Source organism: Schistocerca piceifrons, chromosome 5 (genome assembly GCF_021461385.2).
Source record: "Schistocerca piceifrons isolate TAMUIC-IGC-003096 chromosome 5, iqSchPice1.1, whole genome shotgun sequence".
Classification (NCBI taxonomy): domain Eukaryota; kingdom Metazoa; phylum Arthropoda; class Insecta; order Orthoptera; family Acrididae; genus Schistocerca; species Schistocerca piceifrons.
In genome coordinates this window covers 492,716,251-492,732,520 of record NC_060142.1, presented here as the reverse complement: position 1 = coordinate 492,732,520, position 16,270 = coordinate 492,716,251, and the positions used below count along the sequence as shown (strand labels likewise).

The window sequence follows — 16,270 nt, the reverse complement described above, 5'->3', positions numbered from 1 at the left end:
TCCATGATTACAATACCAGGTCAGACAGTGACATACATGTTAATCATTGTAACGCCACATTACGCAAAAAAGGTGTATATCATGCAGGAACAAAACTATACAACAGATTACCAAGATCTCTCCTGAACTACAGAGCTTTAAAAAGTCTGCGACAGCGTACCTTCTGAAAAACTGGTACTGTTCAATCTCACAGTACCATAGCAAGAAAAAATGTAATTTGTATCTTTAATTGTAGAAATAAGTTATAAATATACAGTATTTTAAAAAAATTGTTATCATTAACTGTATAGATCCAATTTGTAATAAAAATTTAAATAATATATGTCTGACATTGGAAAACCCAATAGATAAAAAGATTTTCTGTCCAATATCCTGTGTAAGATATATGAAATGAAAAAAGATTTATATGGACAAATAAACAATTACACAAAGTTTTGTTGTCATTTTATAAACTTAAGCAAAATTTGTATTATTCTTGGCTTCCTCACTGTTGGCCAAATCTTCAGTACGTTCAATACGGCAGTTTTTGATTGTTTTTGAATGTCTTTTCAGCTTTCGCGCAATGCGACCGGAGTAGTGCTGCACGTAGGCTCTTGCTCCTACATTTCGCTCGCTACCAAGCATGTGTCAGTGCACCGTTCCATGGAAAACTGACACGGCGCGTGAATACATGATAAAGCAAGGAAACACATTACATTCAGCTAGTGATGACCAGTGTACATGAGGCAACAAAGCTATGAGGCAGGCGAATCACAGCACTTAGCGCTGGCGGACTACACGTAGCTTGTGTGACTACGAGGTGCCTACTTTCATGAGGGCCACTCTTGTAGCAGACTGGGTCCTACTGTGTAACTTTACCCATCTCTGATTTTAAAAATATCCATGTTACAGCCAAGAAGACGTGTATTGTTGTTCTTTGATTATGCATTAGTGAACAATGAGAAAGTCGATTGTGAAGAAAAAATCCAGAATAAATATCTTTTCAATTAACTCAGCTCTCACGGCATATTTATTGTTATAGTACATCACCTAGATGTTATATCATAAAAATGCAGTTTTTTCGATCTAATTTTATTTTCACGACGACATACTTACATTTTTGTCAGGTACTTGTTGAGGCCTTTCTTCCACGCTTCGGTTCCGAGAATGTGTTCTATCATCCTTAGTACTGAGCCAGCTGTGGAATAAAAGTTTTTCAGTGAGATATTTGAATTAGTAAGCGAGTAAAACTATTTGTAAGTACTATTAGTCTTAACACAGAATCATCTAAACAACTAAGTTCGAAATAATATTTTTGTACGTTTCTCTCCGGTAAATCATTTCATGCATATGCACAGACCCATAGCTGACATGACTACACAGGTAACTACTGATTGTGTTATCATGTTAAATGGGAAATTAGGTAATGAGGGTGGTACTACACAGCTGTTAATAAGTTTCAGTGTTCCCATCCCAATGGGACAAGATTTGACACGTCAGAAGAACACTTGAGCTCAATACCTGAGGTGTTATTTAAGTTGAGAATGATTTAGAAAATAGTAGATTATGCAGTCTGGTTCCTGTACAGCAGGAGAGGTACAATAACGTAAAGAAAAGAATTATCCTCACATCACAGAAAACTTAAAATAAGGTAGAAGAATGGGGAGATGAGTTAAATAACACCAAATTGGGAATGGTAGGGTTATTACAAGTACTATGAAATACTGAAGAAACATAGTTTTATTACATAGGAAAAGAAGAACAGAAAATTTTAACGTGAATGTAGGACAAAAGCTGAAGAACGATTTTTCAGTCAAAGTTTTATTTATTAATATAATAGATACCTCAAAAATGAATGGAATTTTCTGTAAAGAACATGCTTATCTCTGAATTGTTCTTAATTGTATAATTTGAATAATAACGTATAATTGTATAAAACAGATTTGGCAAGGACTAAATCCAACTAAAATGAAAGTAATTACATTGTATTAACAATAAAGAAACTGTAATAATAATTTTAATAATTTAATAATAATCTCAGTTAATTATAGAATAGTAAATGTAAAGCAAGAAAGAAACAACTCAGAAGAAAAAGCAAGAGTGTCATGCCAAAGGTAACAAGAATATTATAGAACACACTGAATCAAATAAAACTATTTACTCACGTTCTTGATAGGATGAGAGAAAGTAAAAAATAAATTTGACTACGGATACGCCTGAAACCAATAAGACTGGGAAGAAAACAAAATAGTATCTTACTTTGAAGAGACATATCATTTAATCAGTTCAATGAGTTGGAGGCACAATGAAGAACAACAGAGAGATAACTGCATAACCAATCGAAGCTTTACTTAAGAGGCTGCATAGTTGAAGAGATGAATAAGAAACACAGATATTTAATCATGAAAATCATGAAAATATATGTATTAATTCCTACAACGAAACTGCTTATTTAAAAATGTTAAAATAAAGTAGTACAGCACAGTAGTGGAAGCGCAATACCTAAGTCGCAAAAATGTTTAGCACTGAATTATAAAATAGGAAAATTAGAACTGTATCAATAAGGATAAATAAGGAAAACCATAGGTCAGCTAAAACATCATAATTTTCGAATTAGGAAGTAACAACCAAAGAAGAAAATAGAAAACATGAAGAAAATTGCTTTTCTTTGTACAAATTTACGTAATGGATAACCAGGATCTTCAAATATCTTTTTGAAAAAGTGAACAACTGTCTGGATTCACGATATAAAAAAAAATGTTTTGGTAAGAAACAGCGGAAGACAAGAAGTAGTAAAGGAAAGAGAAATGTTTAGAAGGGATGTTTCCAAGGTGTCGAAGGCTTCCAAAGGGGTGAGGGAAAGAGAACACACTGTAAGTGTCCTGAAGAAAGGAAAGAAAACAACAGTAAAACAGCCTAGGAATGCTGGAAGAAAAGGAACGAGCAACGAAAGATGAATTACAATTTGCAACGCGTTCCCTAGAAGGCCATTTCGTTGAGAGCAGTGATTGTCATTCTGGAAGTTATGGCATGTGAGGTACGTAAAACTGTTCAAGATAGATGAAAAGGAAAGACGGCGAAAGATATTAAATTGTTAAAGATGAAGAGAGGTTGAAGTATAAGATACTTGCAAAATTATTTGCAAAATTTCTGAGGATGAAGAAAATTCATTTAACTGGGAACAACTGAGTAATTACTATAATACACAGGAGAAAACAGAAAGCTATAGACGTAACAGCCACTCTCCGTCACATACAAGATTTTCACTAAAATATCATCCACCACATAAAGCAACATCATATTTGGGTCTCAACGGAACAGGCTGTCTTTAGAAGCGTATACAACACCATAGTCTTCAAGTCTTGAAGCAAATTATGTGATGGAACAATGAGTATGTATTTGAGATTTATAGATTCTGAGAATGCTTTTCACTCGGATTCAATGAGATCTGTACTGACGGCTCTTAATAAACGAAACACTGATGCAAATTATGTTAATGTACTGAAGAGTATATACATGTCAGTTCTGATTATGAGTCAGACTTCATCTGGACAACAGGCCATTCTCATCCGTAATGTGAAGACACAAAGAGATCTCATATCGTAAAAATATTTCTCAGACGTTCTAGATAATTTTTTCAGATATTTGAAAGGGGGTAAACAAAGGTGGAATACGCATTATTGGAACGCTACTTTTTCTTCTTCCTCCCCCCCATTTCTCTACAGATTATATGCATGATGTCCCAGAAATACAGGGTGATTCAAAAAGAATACCACAACTTTAGGAATTTAAAACTCTGCAACGACAAAAGGCAGAGCTAAGCACTATCTGTCGGCGAATTAAGGGAGCTATAAAGTTTCATTTAGTTGTACATTTGTTCGCTTGAGGCGCTGCTGACTAGGCGTCAGCGTCAGTTGATGCTAAGATGGCGACCGCTCAACAGAAAGCTTTTTGTGTTATTGAGTACGGCAGAAGTGAATCGACGACAGTTGTTCAGCGTGCATTTCGAACGAAGTATGGTGTTAAACCTCCTGATAGGTGGTGTATTAAACGTTGGTATAAACAGTTTACAGAGAATGGGTGTTTGTGCAAAGGGAAATGTTCTGGACGGCCGAGAAGAAGCCCTGATCTTATCCCCTGCGATTTTTTTTTATGGGGGTATGTTAAGGATATGGTGTTTCGGCCACCTCTTCCAGCCACCATTGATGATTTGAAACGAGAAATAACAGCAGCTATCCAAACTGTTACGCCTGATATGCTACAGAGAGTGTGGAACGAGTTGGAGTATCGGGTTGATATTGCTCGTGTGTCTGGAGGGGGCCATATTGAACATCTATGAACTTGTTTTTGAGTGAAAAAAAACCTTTTTAAATACTCTTTGTAATGATGTATGACAGAAGGTTATATTATGTTTCTTTCATTAAATACACATTTTTAAAATTGTGGTATTCTTTTTGAATCACCCTGTATTTCGATAAACATCGAGAGACAACGTTGTAGGAAGGGCAACCACAACTGTGTAGCCATACTGGGTACTAATAAAAGGCTTCAACTGTATTTAGTCGTTTGTTATTGGATCACTACCGGTTTTGTAGCAGTAAAAGCCTCATCTTCAGGTGAATATCTGCATAACGGTGAAACCATACGGAATAACAACCCTGAGATACACACTGGCATGGTAAATTATTTTAAGGTTTTAAAAGTGTTTTTTTAATACTAAAAACTTTTACACGAGAATATCAAAATGTCAGTACTCACATAAATAAGACATTAGAGCGGAACAGCTCGGAACCTTTTTACCCAAGATTCGTTGGCCGTCAGAACGAAATACCGCTAAAAGGCGGTATGTCATAGAATAAAACAGCCAGATTCCAATATAATGGATGGGCCTAAACAAACCATACAAAGTTGATCCATTATTAAGGAGAAAATAGATGAAACTACGCTACTGGCCAGTCAAATTGCTATACCACGAAGATGACGTGCTACAGACGCGAAATTTAACCGACAGGAAGCAGATCCTGTGATATGCAAATGATTAGCTTTTCGGAGCATTCACACAAGGTTGGCGCCCGTGCCGACACCTACAACATGCTGACATGAGGAAAGTTTCCAACCGATTTCTCATACACAAACAGCAGTTGACCGGCGTTGCCTGGTGAAACGTTGTTGTGATGCCTCGTGTAAAGAGGAGAAATGTGTATCATCACGTTTCCGAATTTGATAAAGGTCGGATTGTAGCCTATCGCGATTGCGGTTTATAGTATCGTGACATTACTGCTCGCGATGAACGAGATCCAAAGACTGTTAGCAGAATATGAAATCGGTGGGTTCAGGAGGGTAATACGGAACGCCGTGCTGGATCCCAACGGCCTCGTATCACTAGCAGTCGAGATGACAGGCATCTTATCGCCATGGCTGTAACGGATCGTGCAGCCACGTCTCAATCCCTGAGTCAACAGATGGGGACGTTCGCAAGACAACAACCATCTGCACGAACAGTTCGACGACGTTTGCAGCAGCATGGACTAATCAGCTCGGAGACCACGGCTGCGGTTACCCTTGACGCTGCATCACAGACAGGAGCGCCTGCGATGGTGTACTCAACGACGAACCTGTGTGCACGAATGGCAAAACGTCATTTTCTTGGATGAATGCAGGTTCTGTTTACAGCATCATGATGATCGCATCCGTGTTTGGCGACTTCGCGGTGAACGCACATTGAAGCGTGTATTCGTCATCGCCATACTGGCGTATCACCCGGCGTAATGGTATGGGGTGCCATTGGTTACGCGTCTCGGTCACCTCTTGTTCGCATTGACGGCAACTTTGAACAGTGGACTTTACATTTCAGATGTGTTACGACCCGTGTCGCTACCCTTTATTGTATCCCAGCGAAACCCTACATTTTAGCAGGATAAAGCACGACCGTATTTTGAGGGTCCTGTACGGGCCTTTCTGGATACAGAAAATGTTCGACTGCTGCCCTGGCCAGCACGTTCTCCAGATCTCTAACTGAAAACGTCTGGTCAATGGTGGCTGAGCAACTGGCTCGTCACAATACGCCAGTCACTACTCTTGATGAACTGTGGTATCGTGTTGAAGCTGCATGGGCAGCTGTACGTGTACACGCCATCCAAGTTCTGTTTGACTCAATACCGAGGCGTATCAAGGCCGTTATTACGGCTAGAGGTGGTGGTTCTGGGTACTGATTTCTCAGGATCTGTGCACTCAAATTGCGTGAAAATGTAATCACATGTCAGTTCTAGTATAATATATTTGTCCAATGAATAACCGTTTATCATCTGCATTTCTTCTTGGTGTAGCAATTTTAATGACCAGTAGTGTATTAAGACCTAAATGAAAAACCAGCAATTGGTTGCCACAAAATGGAGGGGTGTTCTACCTGGACCAAATCCGTCAAGTAAATAGCGATTGATGGAAAAGCAGAACCTGAAAACAGCACTTACCTCTTTTCCGATCTTTACGAGATCGCGAACAGCGGATGCGGCAGCATGCTCTGTCATACCGAAAGCAACAGTTTATCTGTGGATAGCTGGCTCATGCGCTGATGATGCGCGGGCTCGACCGAGGAATACACGAATGGTGAATGAGAACAAGGAATATTGGGATAAATAATTTTCTTGTTTTGTTGTTGATTTTGGGGAGGAGACCAGACAGCGAGGTCATCAGTCTCATCAAATTAGGGAAGGACGGGGAAGGAAGTCGGCCTTGCCCTTTCAGAGGAACGTCCTGGCATTTGTCTGGAGCGATTTAGGGAAATCACGGAAAACTTAAATCAGGATGGCTGGACGCGGGATTGAACCGTCGTCCTCCCGAATGCGAGTCCAGCATGCTAGCCGCTGCGCCCCCTCGCTCGGTGGATAAATAGTAAAAAAACTTTTTTTCGTAAAACAGTCTGTGGAATAACAATGTAATAGTGACAGCTGACACACTTTTCGTTAATAACGCCGGTAAGTTTTGCGAAAGCTAGAGCGTGAAAGAGGAACATCATACGCATATATTACGGCAACAAAAAAGATCTGCCGGCAGTGTCCACTGAACAAGCTTTTCTAAATAAAATGTAAGAAATTTAAAATTCTGAAAAATATTGTTTCATAAAAAATGTTTAGAAAAGTTTTTGTACTTTTTATCCCAATATTTCTTGTTCTAATTCACCATTCTTGTACCCCCCAAAAGACCGCCTATCATCGTGCATCATCAACGCATGCGCGAACGTTCCACAGGCAAGCTGTTTACTTTCCTGCCGTCAGTAAGACAGAGCACATGGGCGCGTCCCCTTTTCTCGATTCCGTATAAATCGGAGAAGCGGTAAGTGAAGATTTCAGGTTCTGCTTTCGCGTCAGTAGCTATTTACTTGACGGATTTGGTCCAGGTAGAACATCCCTCCATTTTGCGACAACCACTTATTGGTTTTTCACTCTGGCTCAAAATTAAGTCGCAGTAGTTTCATTTATTTTCTTCTTTATAATGGACGACTGTGATATGATTGGTTTAGGCCCATCGACTATATTGGAATCCGGCTGTTTTATTCAATCACGTACCGGCTTTCGGCTGTTTTATTCAATCACGTACCGGCTTTTTTAGCGGCTTTTTTTCTGACGGGCAACGAATGTTGGTTAAAAAGATTTCGAGTTTCTCCACTCTAATTTCTTAGTAATGTGAGTAATAGTATTTTGATATTCTCGATTAAAAGTTTTTGATATTTAAAAAAAATTTAATCTAAAATAATTTGCCATACCAGTGGAAATCTTAGGGTTATTATTCCTTCCACATTTATTGTTATACAGACGTTCACTTGAAGACTTGGCTTTTAGTACCACGAAACCGGTAGTGATCCAACAATAAGGAACTAAATACAGCTGAAGTGGTTTGTTGGTACCCAAGATGAAAACTTCGAGAGGTTGTGGAGGGTGTCTTGAGACACAATCAAGGATAGAAACCCGTGTCCGGAGACGTCACCCAAGCAGTTATAGCGACTGACTGCCACGATTGCCAGAGGAGAAGATGGAGCTAGCTACTGCGCAAGAAGACTTTGTCTTATGTGATGCTCTACGAGGGCTATTCGGAAAGTAAGGAACGATAGGTCGCGAAATGGAAACAAATGTGAAAATAAAAACTGTTTTATTTGAAACAGTTAGCTACAACTTCCAGCTACTTATCTCCATAGTCGCCGATCGGACTTATAGGTTTGCCGTAGCGTTGTACCAACTTTCCAATACAGCTGACAGTGCTTTCCGCCAATTCTCTACGCTGGCCTACAGCTCGCTGTCTGTGCCAAAATGTTGTCTTCATAGCCAGCGGTTCATGTGAGCAGAGATGAAACTCAGAGGGAGACAATTACAGGCTGTATTGTGTGTAATCAAACGTTTCCAACTGAAAACGTTGCAGGAGCATCTTCACTGCCCCAGCAGAATGCGGCTGGGAATTGTCTTCAAGAAGAAAACGCACGGCAGTTATGTAATGTTGGCTGCATGGCTTCAGGCGAAATTTCTCACCAGGCCCTTGTACTTGGCCGGAGACACTATTGTTCTAGGTATCTTTACGTGCTCCCTGTGTGCTCAGAACTAAAATGAACGACGTAAAGCAATCGACGGGCGTACTAGAAACACTGCCCGAAACACCTCTGCAAAACTTCATCGGATTTTCACTATGGTTTCCATTTAGCGTCCGATTGTTCCTTACATTCCGAATAACCCTGGTATTACGTCGATGGACGACGGTATCGGACACGGATTCCCATCTGCAATTTATTGTTCTCCTGGAACTCTCTAAAATCTCCAATGTTGTAAGGTATACCCCGATGTGAGTTACGAGAATTGCTGATGCTGTCTCGTGTGAAAGTGTCTTCATCAGTAAACAGTATTAACGGAATTACTTGGCGGTTTGCAATTAGCCAGCGACAAAATTACAATCGTCTACCTTTGTCGCCTTCTGGAAGTATTGATTCTGCGGTAGAAGATGAGGATGGAGGCCTGAACACCTAATGTCCGAGACAGTCTCATATGTGGACCATCGGCACATTTTGAAGTTCTGTGTGTCTGTTGAATAATAATGTCTTTTGATTCGTCCAAACTGTGTTCATTTGCGCGTTGGGATGACGCATGTCTGTTGTGAACTGCTACGGTCTCGGGCTGTTCAGTGAAAACACGAGTACTTACTCTTGAGTCTGGTATTCTGTAGTTGGGAAATCGTCTGCTGTATTTCCTACAAGCAGCAGCGTTTCCACTGCAAAATTTGCACACAAACATCACATCGCCACACTCATCGTTTGTAAACACGAACAGAGTGCTTTAACGATATAGTAGAATTTGGAAACAAGTCACATTCACTGTTGAAAAATTCAGTTGCGTAATCTCAAGAAGAACTTCACAGCTTGATCTTCGGAACAAAAATGACAGCCTATGTATGCGAGGGTGGGTCAATAAATAAGTCCAAACTGGGATAGAGAGATCAGAGTCGCGTGTACAATATATCCCCCTCGTAAATTTAATTTATCCATCGTTCATCAAGGCGTTGAAGGCATAGAACTCTTACAGCAGCGTTCACATATAAAAAATGATCTCTTGGGGATATAACAAGTTCACTCGGTTTCTTACATTGCTGCAATCCAAAAGACCGATTTGTCATGGGGGTAGCGAAATACCCTTAGAAAGGGAAATAATATGCCAAGACACACAGGAATTAAAGACAATAGCTGCTAGTGGCACTGATTTACATCAATGGGGCTAGCATAAAATCTGTGCGAGACAGGGATTCGAAGCAGGATCTCTTGCTTACTAGGCAGAGGCCCTGACTGCTACGCTGTTAGGACACAGTGATCACCAGAACCGCACCACATATACAGGATGGTCCATTGATAGTGACCGGGCCAAATATCTCATGAAATAAGCATCAAACGAAAAAACTACAAAGAACGAAACTTGTCTAGCTTGAAGGGGGAAACCAGATGACGCTATGGTTGGCCCGCTAGACGGCGCTGCCGTAGGTCAAATGGATAACAACTGCGTTTTTTTTTAAAATAGGAACCCCCATTTTTATTATATATTCGTGTAGTACGTAAAGAAATATGAATATTTTAGTTGGACCACTTTTTTCGCTTTGAGATAGGTGGCGCTGTAATAGTCACAAACGTATAAGTACGCGGTATCACGTAATATTCCGCCAGTGCCGACGGTACTTGCTTCGTGATACAGTACCCTTGTTAAAATGGACCGTTCATCTCTGGCGGTAATCCGGAAGGATACCGCCCTTCGAGTGGCCTTTCGGTTCTAATCGAAGTGTTAGGTATATTGCAGGTGCCAGCCACCCTGCAGCGGTCCAGCCAGCAGCCAGCAGCCAGTGTCCAGCGTCCAGCAGTGGTCCCAGCCAGCGTCCAGCAGCGGTCCCAGCCAGCGTCCAGCAGCAGCAGCAGCAGCAGCACCCACTCCGGCCAGCCAGCCTGGTCGCCTCCCCCGCCAGCAGCAGCAGAGTGGGGCTTCGGCCCCAGTCTCCTTCATCATTCTCATTACTCTGTGTCTCTCATCGCCTTGCCCATCCCTCGTTTGCTTCTTCGTCCTGTCCTGTGTCTTTCCCCTTATTGTAATGTCGACCCCCACCACCACCACTACTGCCACCACCACTGCCATCATATACACATCCCACCTCCGCCGCCGCCACCACTATCACGTGGTGTGCCCCATCACCCCCCCCCCCCTCAGTCAATCCCACCACTCCTCACTCTCCATCTCCCTCACTATTTGTCGCCCCATCACTGGCTCCTCCCTCCCGGGCCTCCTCTGATCCCTGCCCTCCAGTCCCTCCCTCTGCTCCTTCCGCTTCTGCGGCCCCCGTTAGGGTGGTCGCCCGGAGGGCCACAGCCCACGTTCAACTCTCCCCTTCGCCTTCATCATCATCATCATCATCACCGTCGCCTTCGCCGTCGCCCTCACCATCTCTGGCGCCAACTCCAGCAATGGGACCTGCCACTCCCCGTCACATTCCTGTCACTCCCATCCCCCACACCTCCTCCGCCGCCGTCAAGCGCCCCAGTGGCACCCCTGCCTCCTCTACTCCCAAAAAGGCTCCGCCTCATCCCCCTTCCCCAGCCTATGATGCCATGGATGTCTCCCCACCTGTCCCTGCCCCCTCCCCCACCTCCTCCTCCTCCACCCCCTCCTCCTACTGCTACCTCCTCTCCTGTCCTGATCCCTCCCTTCTTGAGGCCCAGAAACTCACCCTCTTCCTTTGCCAGAATTTTCCTGGTGCCCCCATCTCCCTCCTCACTCCTCACCGTGATTCGCTGCTCATCTCCTCCCCCAGCCCTACCCTCCACACAGATCTCCTTTACCGCATCCCTGTCACCCGCTTTGACTCGAATGCCTCCCTCACCCCTGCTCCTTCCCCACCTCCCTCCCGCCAAGCCCAACCCCCGTGTCGCCCGCTGACCCTCACTGCCGTGATTACTCAGCTTAGTCCGGCGATCACGGAGGAGGAGGTGTTGGCGGAGCTCAAGGAGCATCCCCATCTGGAAGTGCGTGCGGTTCGCCACATCCATAACTCAGCCGGCCCCACCCACCTTATGCAGGTCTTTTCTGAACACGCGCCCTCCATAGACCATCTCCTGAAGGAGGGTGCCCTTCTCTTTCACCAACACTACCAAGTTGACCCTTCCCGTTCCCCTCCTCAATCCCTCCGCTGCCAAAGGTGCTTGCAGTATAATGCACACCCGACAGCTGAGTGCTGCGAGGCCCCCACCTGCCTGCACTGTAGGCAAGCCCACTTTTTACGGCAGTGCCCCAATCTCCAGTCCCCCCCCCTCCTGTAATACCTGTAATCTCCCTCATCCTACTTATTCTCAGAAATGTAAGGCCCGACCCCCTCCTACCACTCCTGAACTCACCGTTCCTGTCCGCCCTCTGGACGCCCCCATCCCTCCCGGCAATTCCCTTCGCCCACCCCCTACCGCTGAGGACATCATCAGATTCCTCACCATTGTCCTCCAAAATGTTCACCCGTTCCATCACCCCCACACCCTCCAACAGATCTCCCTCGCCGCCTGTTCTGTTTTCCACTTAAAAATGTACGCCACCTACTCCAACAACCAGGCCCATTTCACCTTCTCCCATCTTGACACCCTTGTCTAAATCCCTGTCTTGGCGCAACAGCACTGTATCCTTTTCAACAACATCCGCTCCCTTCTCGCCAACAAGAACTTCTTTCTGCATACCTTTGCCATCCACCGTGTGGATGCCTTCGTCCTCGATGAAACCTTCCTCCAACCACACCACACCATCCACACTTCGCCCTACCTCCTTCACCGCTCCGATAATCCCCTCGTGATTGCGTGTGGTGGAGTTGCCATTGGTCACCACCGCCAGATCCCCGTTCGGCTCCAACTTCTCCTTCCCGACCCCACCGAACACCTGATCCTTAGTCTCTTCTTCCGGGGCCTTACCGTCACCTGTGCCACCATCTATGTCCTCCCTAACGCCCCTATTCCCTTTAACTTCCTCTCCCACATTGACCGTACCTTCTCCTCCTACGTGACCGCCGTCGACCTCAACATCCATAGTCGTTCCGCCGCCCAGTTACGGCGGTGGCATCGGTTCCTCTCCTCCCTTCAAGACGACCTCATCCCCATCCACCAGCACACCTGTCCCAAATCCAAATCCACTCCCAATGTTATCCTTTCCTCTCCTAACCTCCTTGGCCGCATAACAGTGGATGTCCTGGAGCCTATTGGTAGCGACCATCTCCCTGTCCTCCTCACCATTTCAGACGGTGGTCGCCCCCGCCCTGACCCTCGTAATGACCCTCCCCCAAAGTACGTCCATGACTATTCCCGTGCCAATTGGAATGCCTACCGGGATACCCTCTCCACCCAGGTCGATAGCCACCCCTTCACCTACCACCACCCTGACGATGTAACCCATGCCACCTCCTTTCTCCAGCAGACCTTGTCTGAGGCTGTCGATGCCCACGTCCCTACTGTCGCCATCCATTCCCACCGTCCTACCCTACCCTCACAGGCCGTCCTCCTCCTCCGTGAATCACGTCATCTCTACCGTGCCTTTCTCCACATGCATGACCCGGACACACTACGACGCCACCGGCAACTACAGTGACACATTCGTAATTTGCTTGCGGCTAAGAAACGCCGGGACTGGCGACAGACATGCACCCGTTTAAATGCTACCCTACCAATAAACGCGTCCAAGTTCTGGTCAGCTTTCCGTCACCTTACCGGAACTAAACCCTCCCCATACTATCCTCTTCTCCATGATGATCACCCTTTCCCTGACACCCTTAGTAAGGCCAATCACTTTGCCTCCTACCTCTCTGATGTGTTTTCCATCCCCGATGATCCCCAGTTCGATTACTCCCTCTTCCCGGATGTCCGCGATCGAACTGACATCTCTGTCCCTCCCTTCGCACCTGGTTTCCAGTACTCGGACAACATCGCACACACGGAACTCAATGCCCCTATCACTACACAGGATCTCATTGCTACACTCCGCACAAAACGCAACACCGCTCCTGGTCACGATCGTGTCATCTACCGTCACCTTCGTGAAGCTCCTTTCTCTTTCCTCTCCACCCTGGCCAGGCTCTACAATGTAGTCCTGTCCACTGGTTACTACCCCGACCTGTGGAAAACCTCCCGTATCTAATGTTCCATGAACCTGGTAAACTGCCGTCCGCCGTCTCCTCCTACAGTCCCATCGGCCTCACCTTGGTCTTCAGCAAGGTCCTGGAATCTATCCTCACCCGACGCATCAACCATCATCTCCGACAGCACCGCCTCCTTCCCATTACCCAGTGTGGCTTTCGGCCGTCCTCTTGCGACGTTCCTTCTCCTTCATCTCACACATCTCCTTTCCGAACAGCTTAATTCCCGTCGCTCCGCAATCTTCCTCTCCCTGGACCTCGAATGTGCTTATAACCGCGTTTCCGGTCTCCTCTTCAAGCACCAAACCTTCGCCTTTCCCATTAACTACGTCCGTCTGATCGGCTCCTTTCTCTCCCACCGTCCTTCCTACATCACCATCCATAACACGGATTCCTACACCTTTTTTTCCCTCCGTGTGCCCCAAGGCTCCGTCCTTTCCCCCCCTTCTGTACCTTTTGAATACGGTGGACATGCCACCGCCATCAACCCCCGTCCACCTTCTCCGGTTTGCCGACGACACCGCCTTTCTTGCCCTTATCCCCACCCTGCAGCGCTCCCAACACCTTCTCCAGTCCCATCTTGACTGGTTCACCGCTTGGTGCAACCAGTGGTTGCTCAAGGTCAATCCCTCCAAAACCCAGGCCATCATCGTACTCGAAACCACCCCTTCCTTCTGCCTCCTTGATTTCTATCTCACCATCTATGGCCATCCTATCGCCCTCACCCCCACCCTTAAGTACCTTGGCGTCACCCTCGACCATTGCCTCTCCTGGACCCCCCATCTCCGGACAATCCAAGCCAAGGCACACTCCCGACTCCGTCTCCTCAACCTCCTTTCCGGTCGTACGTGTGGTCTGGACCCCTCCACTATACTCCACACCTATAAATCCCTCATCCACCCTATCCTTTGTTACGCCCATCCGGCCTGGATCTCCGCCCCCCCCCTACCTTTTATAAATCCCTTCAAATCCATGAACGCCATGCTCTCTGCCTCGCCTATCACATCCATCTCCCCTCCCCAACGCAGATCCTGTACGATCTCATTCCATTCCCCCACCTCCTCCTTTTCCTTGAAAGGATACGGATCCTGTACACTTCCCATAAACTCGATCCTCCTCTCCCGCTTGTCTCGCCCATCCTCTCCCACCTCCGCCCGCTGCCGCGCCTGTATTACCACGTCCCACCTGGTCTCCATCTCACCACCCTCCTTACCCTCTCCCAAGGTGGCTTCCGCCAGCTCCCCCTCCCTGATGATGTCCTCCTCCCCTCCATCTACCTCTCCTATCAACTTAGATCCTCCCCCCCCACTTCCTATGTCCTTTCCTTTAGGCACCCTCCCTCCCTTCCCCTCCCTTCTCTTTCCTTTTCCCCCATCCCCCTCCACCCCTCTTCCCCCAGGCTTCCCCCCCCCTTCCTCCCTTCCCCCTATCTCCTCTGCCCATGGCATCTCTGCTCTCCCCTCACCCTCTCCCTCCCCCTCCTCCTCTCTTGGCAGGTCCCCGGACTCGTACACGCTCAGTGAACTTTCGTGCGCTGGAGAACATCGCCATCAGTGTCTCGTGTGTGTGCCTTCGTTTTGTGTTTAGTGTTCTTTCTCCGTCACGCCTCCACTGTTCACGTGTGCCGTCGCAGTCATCCGTGTTATGTGCGCCGTGTCAACAAGTGTTAGTATTTTTCTCGTCCAGCCTGAACGGCTTCATGTTTATTGTTTTTTGTATCTACATTTTTTGCCTGCCGTTTCTATTGTATTGTCTGTGTCACCTATATGTCATATTATTGTACCACTTATGGCTGAAGAGCAGCGTAATATGCTGCTGACAGCCCGCCTGTATGAGGTGATTAAAATTACAATAAAGAAAAAAAAATGGACCGTTTACGAATTGCGGAAAAAGTAGATATCGTGTTGTTGTATGGCTATTGTGATCGAAATGTCCAACGGGCGTGTGCTATGTATGCTGCTCGGTATCCTGGACGACATCATCCAAGTGTCCGGACCGTTCGCCGGATAGTTACGTTATTTAAGGAAACAGGAAGCGTTCAGCCACATGTGAAACGTCAACAACGACCTGCAACAAATGATGATGCCCAAATAGGTGTTTTAGCTGCTGTCGCGGCTAATCCACACATCAGTAGCAGACAAATCGCGCGAGAGTCGGGAATCTCAAAACCGTCCGTTTTGAGAATGCTACAACAACATCGATTGCACCAGTACAATGTTTCTATGAACCAGGAATTGCAGTGCGACAACTTTGAATGTCGTGTACAGTTCTACCACTGGGCACAAGAGAAATTGCGGGACGATGACAGATTTTTTGCACGCGTTCTATTTAGCGACGAAGCTTCATTCACCAACGGCGGCAACATAAACAGGCATAATGTGCACTATTGGCCAACGGAAAATCCACGATGGCTGCGACAAGTGGAACATCAGCGACCTTGGCGGGTTAATGTATGGTGTGGCATTATGGGAGGAAGTATAATTGGCCCCCATTTTATCGATGGCAATCTACATGGTGCAATGTATGGTGATTTCCTACGTAATGTTCTACCGATGTTACTACAAGGTGTTTCAGTGCGACACAGAATGGCGGTGTACTTCCAACATGATGGATGTCCGGC

General features: G+C 45.8%; 1 protein-coding gene across 1 annotated transcript in view; it reads right to left on the bottom strand.

Annotated features, from left to right (window-relative positions):
- The window catches only part of LOC124799102 (aminopeptidase N-like), a 147,122-nt gene that overhangs the window by 57,360 nt on the left and 73,492 nt on the right, over nt 1-16,270 (bottom strand). The window contains exon 8 of the mRNA XM_047262641.1: nt 1,096-1,177. Coding sequence (XP_047118597.1) covers nt 1,096-1,177 — 82 coding nt within the window. The remainder of the gene's footprint in view (nt 1-1,095; nt 1,178-16,270) is intronic.